Source organism: Drosophila guanche, unplaced genomic scaffold (genome assembly GCF_900245975.1).
Source record: "Drosophila guanche unplaced genomic scaffold, DGUA_6, whole genome shotgun sequence".
NCBI lineage: Eukaryota > Metazoa > Arthropoda > Insecta > Diptera > Drosophilidae > Drosophila > Drosophila guanche.
The window spans coordinates 6,694,364-6,704,889 of record NW_022995747.1 but is presented as its reverse complement, the minus strand read 5'-3'; the positions used below and the strand labels follow the sequence as shown (position 1 = coordinate 6,704,889).

Genomic DNA, 10,526 nt, shown 5'->3' with positions numbered 1-10,526 from the left:
ATAAACATTGCTCCCCCTGTCTCCCCCCTCGCTGCTTGTTCTGTTTAGATAGGCAATCTGCGAGTAAGTTGAGCGCTCCGCTTGAAATAGAATTTTTCCCACCATCTAAAAATAAACCCACCAAGCCAAAGAGTATTTAACTCCGCCTATAGCTGGGCACCCCCGACTGCACAATGCCCTCCGATCGGAGTGGCTGCCACAAGATTCATTTTGGGATATTCGTTTGTTTAAATGTTATCAAAATTTGTGAGCGAAGCTGGGAGGTATCTGCATCTCTACTAAGAGAGAATCAATTGCCCATGCCAGTTGGAATATACCCAAACAAAAAGGAAATATGTGTACAAAACGAGGCTCAAAGTCTAACTAACGCAGTCCAAGTTTCGTGTTGGTTCTTTTATGCCATTCCGTTCAGTTGTTCATTAATTTACCCATTTATATATAATTTCTGCTCGCCTGCGGTTGATGTTGGAGTAGTCGGTGGCATTATTTCCATGCTTCAGAGATGGGAGACCGAGCCCCTTGGCGGTCGCAAGTGACTGCAAATTACACACAGCACACAGTCCGACGGGGCTGACCGGACCACATAATAATAAATGAAAATGTCTGTAATTCTCATGTGCAAAAAAACTGATGAAAAAAAAAAAAGGAATGCAGAGAAAAAACTGGGGAAACAAACGAATTGAAGCACTTGCTTATTATGCAGCTCATTTGCGAGGAGGAGGCCCAGGCGATTCCCACAATTCCCACTCGGTCTCTCAGGCGCAGTTCCACTCTCTGGGTTTCCGTCCTACGCTGGGTCTGGCTCTGGTCTGGTTCTGGGTCTTAGTCTCAGTCCCAAGTCTGGGGAATCGGAAGTTAAGCTAAACAAATAAGCGGCGTGTAAATGAACTCTGTAAGGGTTTTTGCTACGCAGTCTGACCCATTCGTGACTGCCAGCCTAGGAATCGATAAGGAAACAGTGCTCTTGGGGGAGTTTGAGTTCTGTTTCTTTTCAGGGATTTCATTTATGGTATTTGGGGTTTTTTTTAGGCCCATAAACGGTTGCCGTGCCGTTTGATAAGTACACAGCAAACAGCTGTTGGAGGCATCTATCATATGTTGAGGCTTATCGGGTGACATGGGAATATCCGGTACCTGGAACACTACGAGCAGCCCTCGCCCTCGCCCTCGGCCCGTAGGGGTTCAATAAACTTGTTGAGCCTCAAAAAAGTTGCATCCACCAGCGAAACGAATCGAATTCATGAAACTGGCCTCCTCAGCAAGGGATAAAAATGGAGCAGGAGCGAAGCAGTCGGTGGCTGTGGCCAGGCGGTGAGTGGTCTGCTCTGTTCCGGACAGACTGTGGTCCAGCGATACACTTAATTTTGACAGATTACATCTCATTATGTACACCTCGCGGCCAAAAGTGGAAGGCAGGCGAACAGGCAGCAGACAGCGGACAACAGACAGCAGACAGCAGACATCAGACAGGAGGCAAAACGAGTTCGGGTAACAGTTTGAGAGTTACTGTGGCGACTGAGATTGATGGCCAGATATTGGCTTTGCATAATAATGCGGGGATCTGGAAGAAACTGCAGCAGGGCTGTCGGCTGTCGGCTGTCGGCTGTCTGCTGTCGAATCGATCTCAATCTGAGTTATGGACACTTGAAATTAATTCCTCTTCTCACTGGTCGCAGGCGAAATTATTTGGCATCTAGCTAGCGATCGATGGCAATAAAATGCCCAACTTCTTCCACATTGTTTATGGCCCAGCGAATTGAAGTTCATTTATAAGGCAATTTAAAATCAATTTAAGTGTTGCATGTGCTGTTAATTTATCAAGAACGAAGTCTGAAGCACAGAACAATCTCCACGAAGCAGGAAGAGCAATTCTCCCAGCACCACCCGGGAGAGACGTAGACGTAGACGTAGACAGACACCAGAAGCAACAGAGTCAAGAGTTTTCAGCAGTCCCATCATCATGGGCAATTAATTAAAAATTGAGCAGAGAAACTGTTCCAGCAACTGGGGGAGCTGGGGCGTGCTGGCATTATGATTTTTTCATTGATACAAATATCGTGGGGCAATCCTCCTACCGACTCCTTCAGACAGTCTGTTGCCCCAGCATCCAATCCTCCCTCTATTTTGATGTGCTGCTGCCTCTTAATAGACACAAATTTATCAGTTTTGTACGTGCGAGAGGCTTACGTTTGTGGGAGGTGTTGAGTCCCATGGAAAGGAAATGCCATTTAGTCTTTCAGTTTATATACAATATTTTATAAGCAAATACAGACTACCTTAAGCTAAACATAAATAAATATTTCGTATTATAATGAGGCATTGGATGGATCACAGTTTAGCTCCTCTTCCCAAGTAAAATCTATAGACAGTAGACCAAAGTCCAGAACAGGGCATTGAACAAGATGAATGCCAGTGGGAAGACGAAACGCATTTTGCGATCGATCCACAGGGACACCTCCTTGGGTGTCATGGTGGCAAATGTCTGGGCAGGCTTCTCCTTTTCGGAATCGCTTAGATTGGCCGTCGAAGCAGAACCCATTTCCGATTCCGCAAGACTTACGGAGGAGTTCTCACGACTGAGACCGTTGCCAACGATGATGGGGGTCTCGATGGTGATGACTGTGTTGTTCGCACCATAGCCCTTGTCCATGCTGGTGGTGCTCAAAGTGCTTTGGCTGCGATTGTAGCCCCGACGGCTACGCTTTGGCACAAATGTCGACTTGACAATGTACTTGGTGGTGCGTTTCTTCAGCTCCAGATTGTTGTTGCGCCGCCAGATGGTGTTCACGAAGGCGAACTCGACGAGGCTGCCGAAGATGAAGATGGTGCAGACCAGAAACCACACCTCTGACATTGTGACATAGCTAACCTTCGACAGGTTGTTCTCCTGCGACAGGGAGAGTGTGATGAACGACAACATGGTGGTGCATCCGAGGGTGGTGCGAGCCGGGGTCTGATCAGCCTGCAGCCAGAAGCTCACCCACGAGATGGTCACTATCATGATCGAGGGCAGAAAGTAATCAATCACATAGTAGCCCACCTCGCGGGTCAGCATCACAGTGAAGCTCAGGGTGCTGTAGTTGCCCTGCAAGGCGCCGTGGGACATGGAATATTCGTCTGAGACTTCGATGGACTCATTGTAGAGCGATCCGATCAGATTGTATTCCGTCAACTGCAGCTGACTGTCGAAGCTGACCGGATTCGTGGTCTCCCAGTGGAGCTGCAGCACCGATGTGTTGTACATCCAGCTCTCCAGGATGGTGGTGCACTTCTGCTCGTCGAAGGGGAACTTCTGGAAGTTCATCCAACAGTAGAGCGTTGCCTGAATGCGTGTGGAAATGAGCACAGTCCCGTCGGGATAAATGGTAGTCAGCATATCCTTCTCGTTGGTCCCCAGCACAGTGGAGCTCTGTTCGTTGGCCAGAAAGATGTGCGGCAACCACAGCGATTGCCTTAGAACCGCCTGCCCCATCACGGGCTGTTTCCGATTGGGGGCATACGTGGCGAATGCCAGTCGAGCATCCACGTAGCGGAACTGCAGCAACCCCTGCACCATGAACTGCAGATCACTCGAGTCCAGGTTCTTCAGCACATAGATGTAGAATCGCGCATACACATCTACGGGATCATCGTTCCCGATATCCGAAAGGGTAGTGGGTGGCTCCAGGCGATCGTAGCGGCAGCTGTCGGTCAGGCGAGCGATCAGCTCCGTTTGGGTCAGGGAATCGGCATTGGCCAGCGATGGACAGGTGTTTAGCAATGGAGACTCCGTGAGGTTGAGTGTGACATTGTAATTGTTTGTGTTGTTAGAGGAAGCTGCCGTTATGGAACCATTTCCAGCTGCAGTGATAAAAAGGGAGGAGGAGAAATGTGTAAGGAAAAAGGCTTGAAACAAAAAACTTCACTTGAAAAAATGATTTGCAATTATATAACCATCAAAAGTCAACCTCGTGGAACTCGTAGATAAAAGTTCTTGTGAAATTGATCAATAAAAAAAGAAATTTATATAATTTTCCATATTTTATAGTGCATAGAAAATGTCCTCAATGTTCGGAATCGCAAGTGTCAATCAAAGTGGAATCAAATGTCAATTTACTCCTTTCGAATTTCACAAGAAAGAGTAAATCTTAAAATTCAAAGGATATTACAACAAAATGTTGAGACTTCTGCAGGATATTTATAATTGTTTTCGATTAATGGTAGTTCCTGTTACCCAATTGCCATTTGGATATTCATTTGGGATATTCCCTTGACTCCAAAAAAACTCATTAAGGAAATTGCAACCCACCTAAATTCATCCGAAGATGGCTTAAATCCAATGTGTGTGCAGTCGCTAATCTCAGCCAGCAGATCAGCGTCAGTGAGACGAGAATATCCACTTTTCTCTTAGTCATATTCGGCACGGAGCACTTTTTCTTTTATCACGAGAAATGAATTAATTTGTCTTATTCTTTTTTGCCCGCTGCGTATTCACGGCCAGCCGCTTGGCCTTTTCTCGTTGGACTATTCTTTCGGATGGATTCGCGGTGCCGTGCGGTTCGGGTTCGCTGTTCGCTGTTCGTTCTGCGTAATATCTATTACTAACTTATTTATTTTAATTGGTGGGGGCTTTTAATTCATTTGCCACTCATGACAGCTTGTTCAGGCAATTATTGTTCCGTGGTACGTTGCGGCGTCTCTACTGTTATCTGCTTCTGGGCCAAAAGCGAACACATGAGTAAATCGCTTCTAAGTACGGCTCTCAGGCGACCGGAGAGTGCCTCATAGAGCCGAGGGCTTTTCCCTCACCTGCTGTGTAATGCCGCTAATTGTTGTTATCACTGCTTGAGAGAGAGAGAGAGAGAGAGAGAGAGAGAGAGCGCGAAATGTTTGCTCATGTCTCTGAATTTTTTGATTAAGTGGCCAACGCCACCGACTGCCGACCGCCGACCGCCGACCGCCGACTACCGACCACCGAATGTCGACAACCGACTACCGACAAGACAGAGGATGAGGGCAGAGTCAGCTTTTGTTTTATTTATACACCAAGAGATATACACGCAGTCGTACTTCAGTTTTGGACTTGTCGGACTCTTAACTCTTTATGCGATCGCATAATTGATGATGACCTGTTGTCAGAGGTTGGTTTATTTTTGGCACTAAATATTTCGGCAAATTCGATTGGGATTTGATTATGGTATCAGCCGAGGCTCGTGGGACTAACAAAAGTGAATGAAGTGAAGTTGATGACGAGACCCCTTGAAATAATCCTCACCTGACGACAGCATAATCTTTCTTTGATTTGCCCCCAAACTAAGGAATCTCATGTCTCATCTGTGCAGCATCTTTAGGAATTGAAGTCTAAATCAGGGGCGTCTTGTTGCCTACTCCCCTGCATTGCTCCTGCCTCCCACTGCGTGTGTGTCGACCCGCCCCTCATCAGCACTTTAATCAACCGTTTCCCCGCCCACATTTTACCAAGGAACAACAACCGCCACCCGCTGTTTGGTTCATGATACCCATAAAAATTTATGACTACAAAATACAGACACAGGGAGAAACTACAACGAAGTACATTACGCATCGCTGCGACTCCGACTTCTGCTGTTGCATCCACTCTTACATCACTCCACTTCCCGCAGCTCCATTAGGGCTCCCCTCCCCTTGCCCTAATGCACTTGGTAGATTCTCTCTTTCGCCAGGCCTCAGCTGCCGCTTGTGCATCCCTCATGTGGCACGTGGCACGTGGCACGTAACAGTGCGTCGTAGATAACTTCAACTCAAACAATTTTTTAGCTGAAATGGGATGGAGTTTTTATATACGAGTGTCTATGTAGTTCCTAAATGGATGGCTATATCAAGTGTGTACCTGTTTATCGGACCAAAGCCAGAAATTTGAGTGCCAATTAATATTATTTTTCCCAACGAAAAGTGACTTTGATAAGATCTGTTTTTATTTAATTGAAAGCCTTGACTTGCCATCTGTTGAAGAAGATCGCATTCTCTACTCCAATATTTTATTGTTATCAAAAAATTACCTGACCCGCCTCCCATCGAGTTAGGGTACTCGTCCACACGCCTCAACATGGCAATTTAAAATGTTTACAAGCTCATTCCACAGCACTCTGCTGCGATTTCACCCAAAGTGGGTGTGAAAGTGGCGTTGATTAGATTATGAATCCAAACGTGAGTGACTGTCAACGTCAGTAGGCCAGTTGCGGATGAATACCAGTGGCTGGGAAACTTCAAATCAATTAAATTCAATCATTGCCATGCATAAAGTAAGCCATAAAACTGCTGAAATCCGTTCCACTATTTAATCACCTTTCCCTGCCTGTAATCTCAGACCTCAGTCCATGGCGCCCGACCTGCGCGCTGTTTTGCTTTCCTCTCTTTCATATATACGTATAAGTATTTTTTTGTTGGGCTTTCTGTTCGCTTTTGTTTCGCCCGCCTGGGAGTCCGTGCTGGCGCATTAATTTAAGCCGCCTGGAACATAAAAGCTGCTCGCAAAACTAAGCCGATTTAAGAGCACATTTGAATTCAAATGCCGCACGTTGAAATAAAAACTAAACGTAGTTCTTTCCAGCTCCCGGCTTCCTGCTCTCCATCCGCTATAAACGGAGTTTAAATGGCACAAAAACTGTCTGCAAAGTTTTGGGCTCGGTTCTGAAGTTTTTCAGTTTTGGGCAAATGCAGAAATTATAATCCTTTAAATGGCAATCGAGCGTTCAGCCGCCTAAGGGCAGGAGATTAAGCCTTGAGGAGTGTTTTCTAATTATTACCTGTAATCTGATGGGTTCGAGGGGGATCGCTTTTCACCATTGATCGTTTATTCTTTGGAATTCTTAGGAACTTATTATCTTCATCTCTTCATTGGCCTACTCTGCAGCCCTCTGAACTCTCTCTCTTTACTACTCGTAAAGCAATAATTCATCAATTGATTACTGCCAGCTGCTTATTCTTAGAATTCATCTTTATTGCACCTATCTATCTTTTGTTTAACAATCATAACCATCCGAATCAGTTCTACCAACTCTTTCAAACGCCATTGTAAAGCGCTTTATTGGCCTGGCTCTTCCGCAGACTTTCAGCTCTGTGCTTATCAGAAAGTTATGTTTTATTGCAGATGGGTATCCCCGTGTCGAGCATTGCTTTGCCGGCTTTAACTGAAGTGTGAGTAATAGTAATTTTTTTTTGTTCTATTCTGGTCGCCACACCAATTAAACGTCGCCAGACTCGGACCAGACGCTGGCGCTGGCCACCGTCCAGGTTGACATTGAACAATGGCTCATAAATCACATGCTTGGCCTGGCAAGGACATCCGTGTGCTGGCGGCATCCCTGGCATCTCCTCCGGGCCGTGTCGTCTGAGTGTTTGTCAGGCATTTGATGCCGTTCGCTCGTTTATTACTCTTCAGCATTTACAACTGTTTCAGCTTTCAGTTCTGTTTCTCATCGGAAAACATTTCTGATTTCATTTCATTTTATTATTCCTGCAGTTTTCCGCTTTTTTATCAGTTCCTTTGTGTGTTTATGTGTGTGTGTGTGGGAAAGCTTGGGTGCTGCGGAAGCCGCCAACGTTATTTTCCGCTTTTCTTTTCGCTTTTCTCGCTCTGAGTTCGATTTTTGTTTCTTTGTTTCTGACTGCTTCTGCCGCTGCGCTCCATTATTGTTTCCTTTGATTTATTTTCGGTTTCAAGTGATTTCCGCCAGCATTCAACACTTTATGTTTGCTCTTCGGGTTGTTGCGCTTGTTTTCAGCATTTTTTCTTTTTTTTTTTTGTGGTTTTGGGTGTGTTTGTGTATTTGCTGGCTGCATTTTCCTTTTCCCCCACAAAACTCTTAGTGCCAACATTTGTCATTTGCGGGTTTCCATTTCTGTGCTCTTTCGGTGTTTCCTTTGCACTTTTGCTCGGCTTTTGCTTTTGATTTGCGGTGCTTAATCGTTGGCAACGTCTGCGGATTTCGTGTTTTTAAATGCAGATTCTTGAATGCCAGCATTCGGGCCATAAATTTTGCTCGGTTCTTCTTTTTGGTAGCTCGCACACGTAATTGAAAGCAGCAGGGCGTGCGGCTCTTCGAATTTAAAAACTGTATCGCCTTTTGGGCCACCAATTTATGATGGTTCAATGGCCATTGCATCGCCTGCATTGAGGCTATTGATTAAGATTCACTCCTTCTCTCTCTCTCTCTCTCGTGATCTCTTCTCCTGAGGCTTGTGGCTTACCCAAAACTCCTGTGCCCCCAGGCTGTGGCGCTGCCTTGTAATCTGTCAAAATTGCCAGCATTCTACCTAAACGGAAGTTGGAACAAAAAAGAGTGCCACACTAAACTGGTTTAACTGGCAACCTTTTCTTGGTTCAATGTCCCCCGAGTTTGAAATCCATCTTCTTCTGCAATTTGCCATGAGAATGAATTGGTGTTTGAATGCACTCGTACTCATATTCGCACTCTTACTCATATTCCCATGCATCATATGAAACTGAAAGTTTTCCAACAATCAACTTTCACAATCACAGTCCAACGACATTATCTGCGATGGTGTGGGGCATTAATGGAAGTGGGGTTTCAGCTGCAGCTGGAGATGGATGTAATTGATCACACAGCGACAAATATTTATGCAAAAAGACAAACACTGAAACAGAAATGTGAAACCCAACAGAAAATATCTCTAAGCTGCACAAATAAACACAAGCAATACCGAATATTCGTATTAAGCGATCAATAATCATTTGTAAATACGAGGCAATGTGACGCCGCCGGCGATAAAGGCCAGAAATATTAACGCACCAGGGAGGCGGGAAGGAGTGAAGGCACCTAAGCCTGGATTTGGACACGGGCCTGGGCCTGGCTTGTTGCAGATAAACAATAGAAAAGCATAGACAGAAGGGTCAAACGCTTGGGGGCCCAGCATCGATTTTGGTCTGTGGTAACCAAAGATGCCACAGCCATGGATTTGGAAGGGGGAATTCAATGCAAACGAATACCCAAAGATGAGAGAAGGATAAGGCTGAGGCTGAGGCTGAGGCAGGGGCTGTGGCCGAAGCTGCCAATGCCCAATGATGATGATGATGATGATGATGATGATGATGAGCATAGAAAATACAAATTATGGTAGAAAAGCGCTACGTAAATACTGCAATCATTTTAATAGACCAAAAACGGCGGCGCATAAACCATAAACCAAACGCCACAGACCACAGAAGACCTCCTCTGGACCTCAAGAGAGTAAGTGGATGGACGGACGGTACGGAACGGAACGGAACGGACAGAGCGGACCCAAAGTTTTCTTTCTATGAGAAATTCGAAGGCGTTCATGCGAATGCAGCAAAAGATGGGCACTGGGCGATGTGGATTCTTTCAGTTCTTGTTGTTGTCGTTGCTGTTGCTGCTGGGATGCTGGCACGCGAGCAGAGAAAATTACAGCCAGATGATGCGGTTTTATTACACTTATACACAAGCTTAGGCACGGGAATTAGCGTAGATAAATATTTCTGTGGAAATTCCACAGTCGATGACCACTGATCGATAGGCCATTGTGTACTTTTGGAGCTCTTTCTGTGTCTTGTGGGAGAACCACACTTGCGGTTTGCAAATTACAGATGAACATTCCTGCGTTCTGGGGTTACGATTGAATCGGTTTTTGTGTGTGGCTGTGGGGGGATCATTGGGGATCGCTCTATGGTTTGGCGTCTGTGGCATTAGTATGATTGACAGCTACAAGCGCACTTAATGCATTCCATAGACACTCTGTCGATGTGTCTGTTTCTATAGCTCCGTAATGCCTCAGCGGCGTTCCTGATATAAAACAGATGCTCAAGAATTAACCCCAGTCGTAGTCGTAGTCGCTGTCGTAGTCCCCCACTCCCCTTTTATACTTCAGTGAAGCAGCCCCCTTTTACCGGCTGCTCTGTCAGTCTCTCTCCCGCGTATTTGTGCTCTCTCGCACTCTCTTTAGACGCTGCTCTCAGTGCGCATGTGTTCTCCAGGTCTCCAAAATTTACAGTTTGTTTTGCTCGACGTTTTCGTAACATGTGGGAAGGAAGCAGGTATAAAAAGAAGGAAGTGAATGGTACAGGGAAAGAATGGAAATGTGGAATACGGAAGTTCAAGTAAAGACGAAACTAAATAAGTTAATTCAGGAATAGCATGTGCATATGCCTCATAAAATATACCATTCCGGCTAAGGACGTACCAGAATATGTAGGGCTCTGAAATCTGGTTTGGTTATTATTTTTCTTCATAGTAACAACATGGCTTTAAATATTTCGTAATCTGTCTTGAAATCATTAAAGTCAAGCCTAAGGTGGGAAAAACTGACAAATCAACCAGAATATCAACTCAATATTTCAATCTCTGATTCTTTCACAACCTCAACTTCCATTGAGATCAACATTTCTGCTTATTGCCTCATACCAGACGTGCCATGTGCTGCATGTTGCGCTCCAACTCTACACACTCTCACACAGCAGAGAACACCACCACACAGACAGCCGGCATTTCAAAAACTCTCCACATGGGGGCTTCACGGAAGCTCCAAGCGCG

General features: G+C 45.5%; 1 protein-coding gene across 1 annotated transcript; it reads right to left on the bottom strand.

Annotated features, from left to right (window-relative positions):
• Positions 1–2,234: 2,234 nt before the first annotated feature.
• LOC117583455 (glycine receptor subunit alpha-2) lies at positions 2,235–4,921 on the bottom strand. Its single transcript, XM_034271755.1, has 2 exons — positions 4,289–4,921; positions 2,235–3,840 (listed from the first exon to the last, which is right to left on the bottom strand). The coding sequence occupies exons 1-2, from the start codon at positions 4,392–4,394 to the stop codon at positions 2,360–2,362; spliced, it is 1,587 nt and encodes a 528-aa protein (XP_034127646.1). The 5' UTR covers positions 4,395–4,921; the 3' UTR covers positions 2,235–2,359.
• Positions 4,922–10,526: the final 5,605 nt, after the last annotated feature.

What these genes read in the sequence shown, in the direction of transcription:
- LOC117583455 (XM_034271755.1), bottom strand. Translation starts at nt 4,394, where the DNA reads ATGACTAAGAGAAAAGTGGATATTCTCGTCTCACTGACGCTGATCTGC. An exon ending in CCATCTTCGGATGAATTTAG is followed by an intron (nt 3,841 to 4,288) that starts GTGGGTTGCAAT and finishes TTATCACTGCAG; the next exon opens with CTGGAAATGGTTCCATAACG.